The sequence below is a fragment of the Vollenhovia emeryi genome, unplaced genomic scaffold, assembly GCF_000949405.1.
Source record: "Vollenhovia emeryi isolate VEMERY1.0 unplaced genomic scaffold, V.emery_V1.0 DF939408.1, whole genome shotgun sequence".
In the NCBI taxonomy this organism is placed as follows: domain Eukaryota; kingdom Metazoa; phylum Arthropoda; class Insecta; order Hymenoptera; family Formicidae; genus Vollenhovia; species Vollenhovia emeryi.
The window spans coordinates 35117-51768 of NW_011966958.1; the positions used below are offsets into that span (position 1 = coordinate 35117).

The 16652-nt window shown below is 42.5% G+C and overlaps 3 protein-coding genes across 4 annotated transcripts in view; 2 read left to right on the forward strand and 1 right to left on the reverse strand.

Moving 5' to 3' along the window:
* LOC105557902 (cysteine protease ATG4B) overlaps nt 1–3492 on the reverse strand; it is a 6503-nt gene extending 3011 nt beyond the window's left edge. Inside the window, exons 1-9 of one of the 2 annotated variants that reach the window (XM_012005300.1) lie at nt 3379–3492; nt 2834–2960; nt 2599–2769; nt 2143–2320; nt 1862–1941; nt 1319–1470; nt 1040–1118; nt 783–937; nt 318–483 (exon numbers count right to left, since the gene is read on the reverse strand). In XM_012005300.1, coding sequence (XP_011860690.1) covers nt 318–483; nt 783–937; nt 1040–1118; nt 1319–1470; nt 1862–1941; nt 2143–2320; nt 2599–2769; nt 2834–2960; nt 3379–3408 — 1138 coding nt within the window. In that variant the 5' untranslated portion in view covers nt 3409–3492. Of the gene's footprint in view, nt 1–317; nt 484–782; nt 938–1039; nt 1119–1318; nt 1471–1861; nt 1942–2142; nt 2321–2598; nt 2770–2833; nt 2961–3217 lie in introns of both variants that reach the window. The other variant, XM_012005301.1, reaches the window with a different exon arrangement.
* A 909-nt stretch (nt 3493–4401) lies between these two features.
* Nucleotides 4402–6662, forward strand: LOC105557901 (small ubiquitin-related modifier 3). The gene is made up of 3 exons (XM_012005299.1): nt 4402–4581; nt 4694–4819; nt 5482–6662. Exons 1-3 carry the CDS (start codon nt 4564–4566, stop codon nt 5617–5619), a joined length of 282 nt encoding a protein of 93 aa, XP_011860689.1. The 5' UTR covers nt 4402–4563; the 3' UTR covers nt 5620–6662.
* Nucleotides 6663–8491: 1829 nt separating this feature from the next.
* Nucleotides 8492–16641, forward strand: LOC105557903 (transcription initiation factor TFIID subunit 1). Its single transcript, XM_012005302.1, has 16 exons — nt 8492–8644; nt 8753–9171; nt 9284–9696; nt 9767–10012; nt 10088–10216; nt 10300–11474; nt 11600–11862; nt 12013–12374; nt 12636–13880; nt 13997–14239; nt 14432–14870; nt 14971–15113; nt 15211–15348; nt 15495–15624; nt 15700–15909; nt 16197–16641. The coding sequence occupies exons 2-16, from the start codon at nt 8820–8822 to the stop codon at nt 16418–16420; spliced, it is 5712 nt and encodes a 1903-aa protein (XP_011860692.1). The 5' UTR covers nt 8492–8644; nt 8753–8819; the 3' UTR covers nt 16421–16641.
* Nucleotides 16642–16652: the final 11 nt, after the last annotated feature.

Sequence of the window (16652 nt, forward strand, 5' to 3'; positions counted from 1 at the left end):
GTTGGGTCGTCCATATCGAATCTGACACCCTGTATAATACAACAAAAACAGTAAATTTTACTAAAAATTGTACAAAAAATTATTTTAAGATATATAAAAAATTTCATAAAAAGACATAATACTTTCTCCTTAAGAATAATGTACTTCTATTAAAGTATTTTTAAATAACAATCAAAATATATTATTTTTATATTAAAATAAAATCCTGTATTCTAATACTTAACACTTTTTGTATTAAAAAAAATGTCATCTATATTTTAACTTTATCAAAAACTATAAGTTGCTTATAATAATAACCAGAACTTAACAAAACTTACAACTGGGAGCTGCTATAGCTTCCGCAACAGCTTCGTCTGCTGGTGACCAGTGTGCCAGACGCTCTGTGCACAGCTCAAACAATGGCTGTTTTTCGGGCAAAATTAATTCCTCTCGTATTGATTTACATAGAGACTTAAATTCCTTCTCTGTGGCACAAAAGAAACACTGAAATATAATAAAATATAATAACATGTGATCCTCACAATATTATATGTGATTTGTGTACACAAATGTGTATGTATAACACGTAACGAAAATACTTAACAATCCAATATAATTCAAATATTCAGTAACTATTATTTTCAAATTATTTTTTTTAATTCTATTATATATCTCATGTCAAAGATGATATATTATACCAATATTCTCCCATCATCTCGCTTTTCTTTCTCTCTCAAATAGCAACTCTTAAACTTTTTTATTTCCTACTGACTTTTACGATAAAAGCCAAATCATATACTAACAAGTGCTACAGAAGGATCCATGCCTGTAATAGGAATACGACTAGCTGATTTGCAGTGATATGTGCTATCCATTTCAATTTCTTCTTCGCTTATCTTATCTTCAACGCTACCTGACCTCTGTGTGGTGTGAGGATCTAAATAGATCACCTCATCTCCTAAAAACATTTATCCATTTTATGCATTTGTTTGAAGCAACTTCCAGAAATTTCACATTTTTCTCTCTTTGTAAAATATGACAATTTATAAAAATTACAAACCCACACAGCCTATAAAATACAAAGCAAGATTTGGTTTCCCTCCCATCACTCCGAGAGATTGTGAGATCTTAAATGATGTCTGAAAAACATGTTTACAAATCCATAATCCGTATTTTAAACTATGACAATAAATATTTTTATTTTAGTATTATATATTAAAATAATGTAATTTTAATGTCATTTTAATATTGCACGGTAACATATTTGCATGCGGCGCTCTGCTTCATTGAGGTATTAAATTTAAATTTAATATGTCATGCACAAAAAAAAAATGTTTACCTTGAGTCCATTAATGTATACAGGATTAATCTCGCTAAGTCCAAGGCGTAGCGGGATTAATAATAACAAAGGTTTCCATTGGCTTGGAGCTTTTAGAGGAATTTCTCCATCTGCTTCTGCGGTCACACCACCTTCTACTTTACATTGCCTCACTGTTAAATAGTAAAACGATTTAAATTGATTCAAATAACATTATGTAACATGCATTGTGGTAGTTCAACTGTCAGTTTCTCTCCATACAAGTCAATTCTTATACTTAAGAATTGTCTTAAATATCCCTTGAAATATTTTTTAGCCAGTAAACTGTACAGCATCCGTATGGATCTTTTTTAAATACTCTTTGAGCATGTATTTAAGACAAAGTTAAATATAAGAATATTTACTATAAACAAGCCTTAGTGTGCACAGTGTGCACTAGTGCAAGCAACCGAATTCGCTATAAATAACGCTCGATTCTTAATTGGTGGATCCATGGTGTTTCTTTTTTAATTAAATGCAACTGTATTATGTATTATTGGACTGACTTCAATACTATATACTTACAAATATCGTTAACTATTAATGTATTGTCTAGTGCAACGTGTATAGTAAGAGAACTCCATTCGTCGTATACAATTAATTTTCTGAAAGAAGAAACACAGGATTTATTGAAACAGTTCGTGGAAACTGTATAAAATGTACCCGTCATATTTTATTTATTTTATTTCATACTCTTGTCAGAGATGCTATCAAAGCTGAACGACTTTCCAAATTGTACACAGAGAACGGACACGCTTTAAATTAAAATTCTATTTGAAAATCAAAATTTCTTCAACAATACATACTTTAATACTTGTGCGATAGTATTAGGACCGAACCATTGCCCGACTTCTTTTCCCTCAGATGCGCCCATCAACGCAATTTGATGAATAGAAAAAGCCGCAGATCTCTTGTCTTCAAAGCGCCTCAAAATTTTCAGGTATGTCTTATTCTTCGTCTCTGGCATCCATTGCCAATCTTTACCTGCATCATAAAATGCTGTACAGCTATCTTCTTCCATAATCAATAAACTTGTCAATTATGTGCCAGCAAAAAAAACCATGACACAGATAAGATTTTCTTAACGAGATCTTCTCCGGGAAGAAACTTAAAAATTTTCAAGACCAACGTTCGTTCTCTCTTGAATGTCGGAATAAACTTTAACGATCTTAGAGCACGAGCTTATCTCGTCGGTGAACCAAGGAGAAAGAAAAGATTTGATCCTAATAAACTTATCTATATAATTGAAGTGTATCTATTACCTAAGTGTAACGTAATTAAGGCTTGAGCCAGTACCATTTGCCCGCATCTTAACATACAACCCCAACCCTTGTCGGATGTAAACGTCGAATTGCAGCCGCCGATGGGGACGAAGCCTTTGCGATAGGTAAACCACAATTTCGACCGAATATCCCTGCGTATAGCATCGAGCTCTAAAATTCAACACCTTATAATCTACTTCGTCGAAAGTCGCCGCACTTTCACCATCAATTAGACCTTTTATAGCGTTGTGCTTCCTGCCAAAAATCCAGATCGGCTCGTCCGTTTGCGGTATATCTTCCGCTTCATCAGGAACATTTGGCGTAAACAGAGTATCCATTGTTACTGCTCTCACAGTTAGCACCTAGAGAACAAAGAAACGTAAGGTCAATGAAAACAATGACCGTGGACACGATACGCGCGTACGAATTGAAACTATGATTTAATTATTCTTGCTCTCGCAGGGATTTATTCACAAATGTCCGATACAATGGATAATACGGTCAAGCTGAAGTTGAATTAAATTAAGCGGTCTGAAGTTAATTATCCATTGTTATTGGAGCATTTAGCAGATCTGCATTGCAATGAATCTGCGCGTAAAGGACGCACTCCGTAGCTTACAATTATTGTTGCAACAAAATCCAATGATTAATCTAATAATTGACTGGCTGATCAAGCCCATCCGTGCCGATTGAGCAAAAGAGAACAGCTCCTCATAGAGTTGCCTTGTAGCGTGTAGCGAGGAAAGGTTAGAAAACGGACAGTCCTGCTTGCATATGCACCTTCAGTACACTCAGTAACGGCAGTAACATTGGTCATCGCATTTGCGTCGACTTTATGCGCGAGATTACACGCGCCATTCAGAGTCAACAAAGGATATCGCGACGACAACAAAACACGGAACAACGGAGACAAACGGAGGGTGAGTTCGGTGGCGCTCCGAGATTTCGGGCCGTGGCATCATAAACCTTATATATTATGAAGACTAGAACCGGGGAGGCCGAACTAGGGTCCGATTAGAGCGACCTATGAAGGGCCGAGCTGCCTCGTTGAGAAGCGAAAATTTGCATTGACAGATATTGAAAATTCGTTAATGAAATCTTTCGCCTTTCACGAGTTCACGCCGGAGAAAAAGATTTAAGCGGGGAGCACGCACTTTTGCATAAGTGCATGAGCGTATGCATAACGAATTTGATTGGTCCACTTCCTTGTGCGTTTGCTTATAGACCAATCAAATTCGTTACGCGTATATTTATTTAAGCGGGGAGCATACACTTATGCAAAAGTGTATGCTCCCCGCTTAAATGTCGAGATACTTGTGCCACGATACATCGTTTAAATTGAAATTATCGATTTTCGGGCAAATTTTGACCGTTAAAAAATTTGATTCCTAAAAAACCGCCACGTTTTGGCGAATCACCTTAATGCGGTCGTGAAATTTCTTTGAGCTGTCGCACATAAAATTGCATAGTTGCATATGTATAACACAAGTTACACAAGACCGTCTGGACCAATGAGCATGTTATGTAAATCAATATGGCGACTCAATGCTCGATGTTCATTGGTTTAAACGGTTTTCATGCTATGCTTATGCAGCTATGCAATTTTGTGTGCGATGGCCCTTTCTTTCGGATGATGCAACGATTACACAATATTCGAGACATCTTCCTATCGGATCTGTGACGCGAATCGTCCGTAATCAATAACAACGTCCAATAATTATCCGGTTTCAAAATTTACAGAGATCGCGGTTCACGGCGAGTCTTCATACCGCGCATCATTCATGCAAGATGGCGACGTCGTAGCCGCCGTTTTGACGAAGAAGCGGGACTTTGCGGCGAGTTCGCGCTCCAGGAATCATCCACGTCGTTGTTCGAGCGTGCAAACCGATCGATCAGTTCAGTCACCGATCGCGCGACCGCCCGGTGACCCCCCCCCGGTAAACGCGATTTCAATCTGGTGGAGCCATGTCGGACGAGAAGAAGGTAAACGCTCACCTGCCGATCCAACCTGACATAACCTACAACTTCGATTATTTACGATATACGTAGTGGCGTCTCCCGCGCGGCTCACGCTAATCGTTCTTTGTCCCCGTAGGAGACGAAGACGGAATCGGAGCACATAAACCTGAAGGTGCTCGGTCAGGACAACGCGGTAGTCCAGTTTAAAATTAAGAAACACACACCCCTACGCAAACTGATGAACGCATACTGCGACCGTGTAGTAAGTGTTTGTATACCAAGCGCGTCTACGTTTTGTAATTCTTTTCTTCTATGCTGGACGCCTTTAATGCCGCCACGGGGTTGTGGCACGTGTCTGTGCATCTTTATTCTCCGACTTTCTAGTTTCTTTAATTGGCTTCCTGTAAACTGAGTTGTGTATGAGATGAGGATCAAGACCCGTCGAGTACAAAATCAAATGCTCCAATACGGAGCCGTATGTCACTGCCTCCGATATCCCCGTGAAATCACGATTCATGAACAGCTCTGTTCGCTCTTAATGCACTGTGCACAAGCTGCGTTCCGTTTCGCACACGACGAGCGTAAAAGGCTGGTGTTACATTTGTCGCACAACAAACGTTTCGAGTGTGTTGATTGGCTGCAGGATAGAAAATTTGTCGTACGACAAATGTAATAGCTGTGCGCGTCATGCGCGAAACTAGTGTATTCAGAGACCTGACACTTTGCTGCGGAAGATATTTATATTTTTTTACGTTATATTAAAGCGACCGGATTATATTATTTTTGAGCGCAACATTTTCAATGCCTTTTGAAGACAGTTTCGATACTTGGGTCTCACGCTTTTTCATTGCCAAGCATAAATAATTAGCAATCTGTCGGTTGCTTATAAAGAAATTTTTTAACAATGTTGATGCTGTTCCATAGGGCTTGGCGATAGCAGCAGTAAGGTTTAGGTTCGACGGACAACCCATAAATGAATTAGACACGCCTACTACATTGGAAATGGAGGAGGGTGATACAATAGAGGTGTATCAACAGCAGACAGGTGGTTCTTCGTGTTGAGACGCAACGCGTTCACAAATGGACTAAATGAAATTTACCGTTCCAGCAGTGTTTACTATTTACTATTAACATAAAGCTTGATTTATTTTTCTTTCGTTTATCTTTGTTTCGCTCCGGACTTGAATTCGTTGCATAATGTACAGAATTCACTTATCCAAGTGTAAATTTGCCTAATTTAATTTAGTTGCCTCATCTCTTTGTATTCTATCTATTAAATATAATTATCTATTTACCATTTTTTAAATAAATATAATTTTTTAAACATACTCTTGACATTTAAAGGCGCACATTATGGCATTGGTTCAAGTCCCCGTTTGGTCGAAACGACCGTTTACTATAAGTTTTAACACTATACATTCGAGTACAATTGTACGTACACGCGGTTTGGTGTGAAAATGCGAGCTTTTATCAATGAGAAAGAGAGAGAGAGAGAGAGAAAACGAAACACAAGTTATGTAAAGGAAACACCCATTACACTTCTCGCAGTCAGCTCCTCTAAAAATCACAAGATTCCCCATGTACATGAATTTTCACGTTTAACATTATAACGATTTTAACTTCGCGCATTCTCATCTTTAGATATCCTCTTTCTATATTTGTAAACGGTATATAGGAGGTGTATAATGGTGTGTAGATTAGGGGCGTACATTTTCATTGATGCGTGAGTAAACAAAAAACCGTGAGGTTCCGGCTTTCATCTGCGCTTCGTGAGATCGAATTTTGTACCGGTATTGTCATTAAGTATGTATAATTTCTCAGTGGCTCTCATTACTTTGTACAGGAGCGAGAATAAATTGCACGTTATCTTTTCTGAAAGTAAAAAAATCTTCATCTTCTGACAATTGGCTCTGCTTTCTTGATGCTGCACAGCGTACTTGACAAAAAAAAAAGAATTTTCTTTGAGAAACGTACATGTATATGCAATACATATTTTTATCGGGGTCTAAATATCCCTAATGTAAAGTGTATCCTGGATACGATCTATTAATTATATTCGCTAAATGTAAGTTTTACATGAATGTAAAATACATGTATTTAAAGTGTTTGTGAAAATACAATTTAATTGAGCGCCACATTCCTCAGACTATACGTGAGAGTAGGAGAGCAGTGAACATGCGTATCTCGCGATATACTTTTTAATTCATTAGTTTCGCCAGAAATGCTTATATTTTCAAATTCAGTGTTCCTTTAAGAATCAAGAATGTGAAGAACGAAAATTGATAGATTTTTAAGTGTTAAATTAGAATATATTTGAATGAGATAGAATTAGCTGATTGGGCTGTTGATTCAAATTTAATTTTTAAGACCGAAGGCCACTTCGATCAAACTGGTTAAAAATAGGAAGACACAAAACGTCAGGTTACTAAACTATACAAGTTGTCGACATGTTTTTAGGCAAGGGACGCATCGGCAAGAAAAGGGAGTGACGTACGTCATCGCGTATCCCAGTGATCTCATTGGCTGCGTTCAGCAAAAGTCAGCGCTTTATGCTGATTGGATAGATCTAAAAGAATAGCTCTATTTCAGCACAGATCTGAAAGTATAATCCAATGAGCGCAAAGCGCTTAGCAAGCGCTAACTTCTGCTGAACGCAGTCATTGGCCACGTTCAGCAAGCACAACTGTTGAGTGAGCGCTCAATGATTTCTTAATACGATTGGCTGGATCTAAAAGTATTAACCAATCATACCGAGCGCTCACTCAACAGTTGTGTCTGCTGAACGCGGCCATTGCCTGTGTCCAGCAGAAGCTTGCTAAGCGCTTTGCGTTCATTGGATTATACTTTCAGATCTGTGCTGAAATAGAGCTATTCTTCTAGATCTATCCAATCAGCATAAAGCGCTTATTAAGAGCTAACTTCTGGAGAACACAGCCATTGTCTGCAGCGGGCTTTAAACAAGGATAAATTGATACACTGGGACACTCAGGGCGACGTCCCATAGCGCGGAAATACTCAGCGGAACGGAATGCGCGGAACCAGCGCGGCCAATCAGAGCTATTCCGCTTTCTTTGCCAGCGCTTTTTCTGTTTCCCTAATGTCCCATTGAGCGGAATAGGCGGAAGCGGATCACGCGGAACAATAAAAAAGATGACTTTTTTAATGTTATTTTCAACATTTATAATAATTAAAATAATATTTTACACAAATAACATAATATATGACAAAGTATTAACAATAAAATCTGTTTTTTCTGTAAAATATTTTTCATGTAAATGTAGAACTCTCCTACGATTGGTTGAAATTCAATTCCGCTGCCGTGTTTACCGCTTAATGGGACATTAGGAGAAATGCATCAGCGGAAACGTGTACAATTATAACCTGATATTGCCTGATATTGACTCGCGGAATGAACGACTAATCTCTTCATACACGTTCCAAAGACAATACTATTATTAAATAATTATGAACAGAGTAAGTAATCAAATGCTAATGAGGATCAAAACATTCGGAACGTGTATGCAAAAACACAATAGAGGTTATCCGGTTATTCCGCGGATTTCAGCGGTAAAACTATGACCTAGTTTACATCGTGCACATGATACGCGTATCAAATAGTAACAAATAGTAAATAACTAGTAAATTCGTTTGGTCATTGGCTGATCAGTTCAAATACACTATTTGATACGCGTATCAAGTGCACGATGTAAACTAGGCCTATAGCGGAACGGCTCGAGAAAAGCAGAATGGCTGTGATTGGCCGCGCATTCCGTTCCGCCGAGTATTTCCGCGCTATGGGACGTCGCCCTCAGGTGATGTTTCTGAACGCAACCTTAGTTCTAAACTGGTGTGTCGCCAGTCCAGCTGTAAAGAACAGACCTCCGTTGTTCCAGTCTTCATACATTTCGCGTATCTGGTATCTGTACAATCGGAGTCCCAAGCGAATTTACCGAGCTTTTGCTTTTGGTTATTAGTTGGTTTCCATTTCTTTCGTGGATGGTTGATCATCGCGATGCTATTTATGTAAACAAACTACTGGACCGGGTTTCGTGCGCGATTCGCCGGTGCCAGGCATAATTCGCGTGAGGTAAGATCAATAATACCGCTCTGTTAACTGTGATAACGAATTAAAAAAAAGAGCACTATTGCATACCGTCTTGGTGATTGACTAACAGAACTATCGTACGTTCGGTAGACAAACAGTTACACGGTCTTTACGTCGCCAAAGGTTGGACTTATCGTTAAATCTTAACGAGGGTGAGATGGCGGATTCCGACGAGGAGAGCGAGAAGGACCTGGCGTCCGGTCTCAACATCACCGGCTTCCTTTTCGGCAACATCGACGACAACGGTCAGCTGGAGGACGATATCTTGGATCCCGAAGCCAAGCAACATCTAGCCTCGCTCAGTCGTCTCGGTCTAAGCTCGTTCATCAGCGAGATGATGTCCAGTGACAGCAACGCCGAGGAGAAGGAGAATGACAAAGCGGACGACAAGCAGGATAAGCAGAGCGCAACTGCCAACGACGCCGATGTAGATTACCTGGCGAAAGCACCCACCGCCCTAGATTTTTCGGATATAAACGAGTTGGCGGACGACATAAATGATGAGATCTGTTAGTAGCATCACATAGTTTTCTAAAGATGCATTTACACGCGGATAATCACAGTATTTGACACAATATCAGGGAGTCACAAATTGTAATGGTGATTACGAATCGTTTTCAGCCAAGAGCAATGGACTTGACAAGAGAGCGGACAAGGAGAATGTAGATTACGATGCCGACGACGAGGAGGTCGTCAGCAAATCGGACACGCAACTGATGCCACCGCCGCCAATACCGGAGGAGAAGGAGGCATTGACTGCGGAGGAAGCGGAGGCAGCGCGCCAACGTAGGCTGGAGACGCCCCTCGCTTCCATGCTGCCGTCCAAGTACGCCAATATCGACGTCACCGAGCTGTTTCCGGACTTTCGCACCAATAAGGTTCTCAGATTCTCACGATTGTTCGGCCCGGGGAAGCCGAGCAGCCTGCCGCAGATATGGAGGGGCGTGAGAAAGCGACGCAAGAAGAAGAGGCATCAGGATGTCAGAGATTCCGATTCTGGCTCCGATCAGGATGACAAGAAGCCCAAATTTAAGGTATACAGACGATCGGTTCTTATTGTCGCCGAGTGCGGAGCGTTGCTCGATGTCGCGTTCATTGTCTCAGGGTTGGAACATGCAGTACGGTCCTGAACCGAGTGCGGAGGCATGTCGCTCGGATGACGAGACCAAGCTGCTGCGACCGGTAGAGGACAAGGAGCAGACTGGTAAGACGGGCGAGAGTGGCGAGAACGGCGACATGGGACCCAAGGTTGCTGACTGGAGGTTTGGACCAGCTCAATTGTGGTACGACATGCTGGAAGTGCCGGAAACTGGAGATGGTTTCAACTACGGCTTCAAGACCGTTGAAAAAGTGAGCGCTCGTTGTGTTGCCTCGATGCTGCGCAACTTACCTTTAAGTATTCATATTTTCACGCCCCGACATTAGGTGGAAGACCAAGAGAGCGGCAAACTGGAGGCCAAGGCTGAGGAGTTCGCAGACGATGCGTTCCTGATGGTATCTCAGCTGCATTGGGAGGACGACGTAGTCTGGAATGGTGACGACATTAAGCACAAGGTACAATTTTGTTAATGAAGTGGCGGGCGTTACTACGTGCTCTTGCAAAAAAATGGAGAATAAATCTATTTCTTATTTCGCAGGTGATGCAGAAGTTAAATAGCAAGAATAACGCTGCCGGCTGGGTACCATCAAGTGGCAATAGAACTGCGCAAGCCTTCAGTCAGCCCGGAAAAGGTGCCCCTGTTAATGTAGCACCGAACGTTAGACTGGCCACCTCGCAAATTACAACTCCGTTGCACATGCAATCTCAAAAGAACAAGATGAACATGGGTAAGGGGAATCAACAGCAGCAGCGGGAGGAGGACGACACTTGGTATTCGATATTCCCGGTGGAAAATGAAGAGCTCGTTTACGGTTTGTGGGAGGAGGAGGTGATTTGGGATCCCGAGAGTATGAAGAAGATCCCGAAACCGAAGATACTCACGCTGGATCCGAACGACGAGAATATAGTTCTGGGCATACCGGACGACATTGATCCCGCTCTTCTCCTCAAAGACAACGCTCCGCAGCCCAAGGTGAAAATTCCGCATCCGCATGTCAAGAAGAGCAAGTTGCTGCTGGGCAAAGCGGGCGTCATCAACGTCCTCGAGGAGGACACGCCCCCGCCACCGCCTAAGTCGCCCGACCGGGATCCGTTCAACATATCAAACGATACATATTACATGCCCAAGTCCTCGGAAACTACGTTGCGGTTGAAGGTCGGCGGCGGCAATCTGATACAGCACAGCACGCCAGTGGTGGAGCTGCGCGTTCCTTTCGTACAAACGCACATGGGTCCGATGCGACTGAGGAACTTTCACAGGCCACCGTTGCGAAGGTTCAGCCACGGGCCGTTGGCTCATCCAGGACCGCATGGTGTTCTACCGCTGCTGAAGCACATTAAGAAAAAAGCTAAGCAACGAGAGCAAGAGAGAATTGCCTCTGGCGGTGGCGACGTGTTCTTCATGAGAACACCCGAGGACCTGACCGGACGAGATGGCGAATTGGTGCTCGTCGAATTTTCGGAGGAGCACCCGCCGCTCATGAATCAGGTCGGCATGTGCTCCAAAGTAAAGAATTATTACAAGAGGCGGGCCGGCAAGGATCAGGGGCCACAGACGTACCGATACGGAGAGACGGCTTACGCTCACACCAGCCCCTTCCTCGGAATTCTCACGCCCGGCCAGAGTATCCAAGCGGTCGAGAACAACATGTACAGAGCTCCACTTTACGAGCACAAAATTCCCGAGACCGATTTCTTAGTCATAAGATCAAGGTAATTTGTCCTGAAAATAAATGTCTACATTCATCTCTCACTTTTTTTTTACGCACGCCTATTTCTAATTTAATCAGTTTCTCCTTTACGTATTTATTTTCATTGATTTTGTATAATCTTTGCAGACAGCAATATTATATTAGAGAAGTGGATGCGTTGTTTGTTGCCGGACAGGAATGCCCGCTCTATGAAGTACCTGGACCCAACTCGAAGAGAGCGAACAACTTCGTGCGAGATTTTCTACAGGTGTTCATATACAGATTGTTCTGGAAGTCGCGCGACACCCCTCGACGAATCAAGATGGATGATATAAAAAAGGCCTTCCCGTCTCACAGCGAGAGTAGCATCAGGAAGAGGTTGAAGCTGTGCGCTGACTTTAAAAGAACCGGTGCGTAACCGACATCAAATTACTTCCTTTTGCAATAAGAGGAAAGCAAAGGAGGAATTGTACAAGAGGGAACGTCGTTGCTGTTACATTTCGTTTCCGAGCCAGCCCGTAAATGTTTAAAAGTAATTCGGAAACCTGTTGCTTTTGTAGGCATGGATTCCAATTGGTGGGTGATAAAACCGGACTTTCGATTGCCAACGGAGGAGGAGATCCGCGCTATGGTGTCGCCGGAGCAGTGCTGCTCTTATTTCAGCATGATCGCGGCCGAGCAGCGTCTAAAGGACGCCGGATACGGCGAAAAGTTCCTGTTCACTCCGCAGGACGACGACGACGAGGATATGCAGCTGAAGATGGACGACGAGGTGAAGGTGGCACCGTGGAACACGACGCGCGCCTACATCCAAGCCATGAAAGGAAAGTGTCTATTGCAGTTGGCGGGTCCAGCCGATCCGACTGGGTGCGGCGAAGGTTTCTCTTATGTCAGAGTACCGAATAAACCGACTATTAGCAAGGTTCGTTCTGACAAATGTCTGTTTAGTACAAGTGTTATTATTCATGTCAAAATACATAATTTTTTTCGCCAGTAATTAAATAACAGGCAAATAATATTATTCGACCAGAACTGGCTGTAATATGCATATTTTTTCCAATACCCTGTTACATATCTCGCGATAAATTTCTTCTAATTAAATCATAGCCAGTTTTGGTCGAATAATATTATTTGTCTGTTGGAATAAATGCATAAATAATTCGTAAGATGTTGTTTTGGATAGGAAGAGCAAGAAGCTCAGCCGAAGAGAACTGTAACTGGTACAGACGCGGACTTGAGAAGACTGTCCTTGAACAATGCAAAAGCGCTACTGCGAAAATTCGGTGTGCCTGAGGAGGAGATCAAGAAGTTATCGCGTTGGGAAGTAATCGACGTGGTGCGAACTCTGTCGACGGAAAAGGCGAAGGCCGGCGAGGAGGGCATGACGAAGTTTTCACGCGGCAATCGCTTTTCAATCGCCGAGCACCAGGAGCGCTACAAGGAGGAGTGCCAACGTATCTTCGACCTACAGAATCGCGTGTTGTCGTCAAACGAAGTGTTGAGCACAGACGAAGGCGAGAGCTCGGAAGAGGACAGCTCGGATATCGAAGAAATGGGTAAGAACATTGAGAATATGTTGTCGAACAAAAAGACGAGTACGCAGCTATCGCTGGAGCGAGAGGAGCAACAGCGGCACGAATTACGGAAGATGCTGATGGGCGAGGCGCAGGAGCAGGAGAGCAAGAAGGGCAAGGAGAGCAAGAAGAAGGACGAGGAGGAGGATAGCCCGGTTAATAACTTCAATGCGCAGCAAGGTCGCGTACTGAAGATTTACCGTACGTTCCGTAATCAGGAGGGTAAGGAGTATACGCGAGTCGAGTTGGTGAGGAAACCTGCTGTGATCGACACGTACCTCAAGATCCGCAATTCCAAAGACGAGTCGTTCATCAAACAGTTCGCCACGTTGGACGACGCGCAGAAGGAGGAGATGAAGCGGGAGAAGCGTAGGATTCAGGAGCAGCTACGGCGGATCAAGCGAAACCAGGAGAGGGAACGTATGCACACCGGACCGGCGATAGTGAACGGTAGCAGCATCAACAATTCGAGCAATAACATGTTTGATCGCAGCAACACTAACACTCCACCTACCACCTCCTCGACTAGTATCCTTCCGTTCTGTAATTTCCAATCCTCTACTTCTTCTGCTCCCACACCTAAGCATCCCAAACCGGAGGTGTCCCCTCCCAAGCGTAAGAAACCTAAACTCAAGCCAGATCTGAAGCTTAAGTGCGGCGCTTGTGGTAACGTCGGTCACATGCGCACCAACAAGGCCTGTCCGCTCTATCAGAATAGCATTGCCACAGCGCCGGTGAACGTTGCGATGACCGAGGAGCAGGAGGAGGAAATTGAGAAGCAGCTAAATACCGATGACCAGGATCTAGTTAATGTCGACGGCACCAAAGTGAAGCTGTCCTCGAAGCTGATCAAGGTGAGCGACGGATATTGGAAACTTAATGTCGGACCCGAGCCGAGAAATATTTCTGTCAATTACCGAGTCTGAAGAATCTGAAGAAACTTGATCAATCTGTGTCTGGTTCATTTTAGCACGCCGAGGAGATGAAGAGACGTACATTGGTACTCAAAGTGCCGAAGGAGGCGGTGGGTTCGAAGAAGCGCAGAAAACCGCCCACAGACGACCACTGTGACTACTTGAAACGCCATCAGAGGCCGGTTAACAGGCGCAGAACCGACCCGGTTGTCGTAATGTCCACGATGTTGGAGAGCATTCTAAACGAGATGAGAGATCTGCCGGATGTGCAACCGTTCCTGTTCCCAGTCAATGCTAAAGTAAAAGCTATTTTAATTTACAAGATCGAATTGAAAAGCTGATTTGTAAATCGAATAGACGTTACATTATAATTCAATTATAAGCTACGTTTACACTGGCATACAATTTTAAACAGTATACAATGGAGATATCTTTAAGATCGAAAAGTAGCATTTTATGAATGTCGATCATGCTATTATTTGTTATCACAGGCAGTCCCGGATTATCACAAGATCATACAGCGGCCTATGGATCTGCAGACCATACGTGAGAATTTGAGGATGAAAAAATATCAGAGCAGGGAGGAATTCCTGGCGGATGTTAATCAGATCGTGGAGAATTCGACGCTCTATAACGGAGCGAAGAGCTCGTTGACTGTGGCCGCCAAGAGAATGTTGGATACGTGCGTCGAGAGGCTGGGTGAAAGGGAGGATCGTTTGATGAGGCTGGAAAAGGCCATCAATCCCCTTCTGGACGACAACGACCAGGTCGCCCTCACCTTCATCTTGGATAACGTTGTCAACAACAAGTTGAAGTCCATGACAGAAGTGTGGCCGTTCATGAAGCCTGTGAATAAAAAGATGGTGAAGGATTATTACAATATTGTCAAGAGACCGATGGACCTAGAAACAATATCTAAAAAAGTGTCTGGTAAGAAATTTGTATTTGTTGACATTTAAAAGATGTAAATTCGCGTGCTTATAATTAATTTTTTTAAATTAATTATCCTTTTTTTTTTAAACTCTTGCAGCGCACAAATACCACAGTCGTCATGAGTTTCTTAGAGATATTGAGCAGATTTTGGAGAATTGCACGCTTTATAATAGCAAGGATTCTCCGCTCACGAATAAAGCGGAGTTGCTAGTTAAAGTGTGTAAAGACACCCTAGACGAGGTATAAATATTTTTGTGTTAATCAAGTGAAAGAAATCATTAAAACGGGTTTTAAAAATAAGAGTAAGGATAGCGAACAATGATGAATTTTGTTTCAGTACGATGAACATTTGACGCAATTGGAAAACAATATACTGCTCGTGCAGAAACGGGCGATGGAGCAAGCAGACATAGATTCTTCGTGGCTTTGTCCAGACGAGGAAAACTATACTATCACAGAGCCTGAATATAGAGGCGTAAGAATTGTATTTAATACGTAGCATGTATATTTCTCGCTTTGTAATTCACATTTTGTTATCTTATTGTGCAATCTCCGTTTCTTCGATATTCGACGTCTTCAATTTTTACTTCAAGTTTCGCTCAATATTGCAATTATTTTTAGAGCCAGACCAGCTCTCCGGAAAATCCATTTGGCAAATCAAATATGGATGACTTCGATTTTGTCGATGTGGAAGGAGAAATGGAAGCAGACATGGACAGGAACACGAAAAAGAAGGATGTGCTCGAAGAAGGTAAAGGAATATTATCCTGTGTAATATTATTTTGTATCTATCGGAGCTTATAAAATGGTTTTTTTTTTGTTACAGATCTTCAATTCTCTAGTGAAGACGAGTTCGACGAAGTGCCATTCGGCACGGACGAACATTCCGAGCAAAACGAAACGGAGGCGCTGGAGCTAAGTGAAGTCAGGGAAGGTGTCGTATTAGCGGATGATGACAGTCAGCAAGCCGCCGAGGCGATGGTCCAGCTAGGCAACGTCGGCTTTTATATGGGCGAACAGCAGCTGCTTCAACAAGGCAAGAAGACCAAATTTCAAGCGATAGACAATGAAATTTCCTTTTGCTGTGTTCGATAATTTACTGTCTTAAAGAAATTAGAGATCGTACGGAAATATAGATAATTCGGAAGAAATGTATTAATACATTTGATCGCGCATAACAAGTGGGATCTTGTAACTCTTTAAAGGTGAAATAACACTTCTTCGTTGGCTCGTTTGAAATCGCCATTTGATTGCTCGATCGATACTCGTGTATATCGATTTTTTGCCGTTTCCTCTCGTAAATTCTGACTTTTACGCTCGCAGATGAGAGCATGGACGTAGATCCGAATTACGATCCGTCAGACTTCCTGTTGGCTGGTTTGCCGGCCAGAGACGATAAAGGCGAGAATAAGATCCAGGACGACCTGGCCGTTTCCGAGAGCGACGACGACGCCGAGAACACGGCTAAACAGGAGGTACAGCGGAACCAGCAGCAGCCACAACTGCCGCAGCCGGACGAGGACGACGGCGGTGACTTGTGGTTTTAAGTGCAAAAGTGTTATTATTTTTTATTAAAGTAATACTTATACAAGTATCGTTTATTTACTATACATATTTAATAAGAATTTGAGAGATCTAGCTAAAGACTTGCGAATTCTTAAGTCTACCTTGTAAGATTAAAGAATCTGGGACTTGTTCTTCGTATATTATGTGCACATATGTATAGGAATCTGTAAATATAAAATAAAGTATTGTTTTGTATCTACGAATGTGCACCGC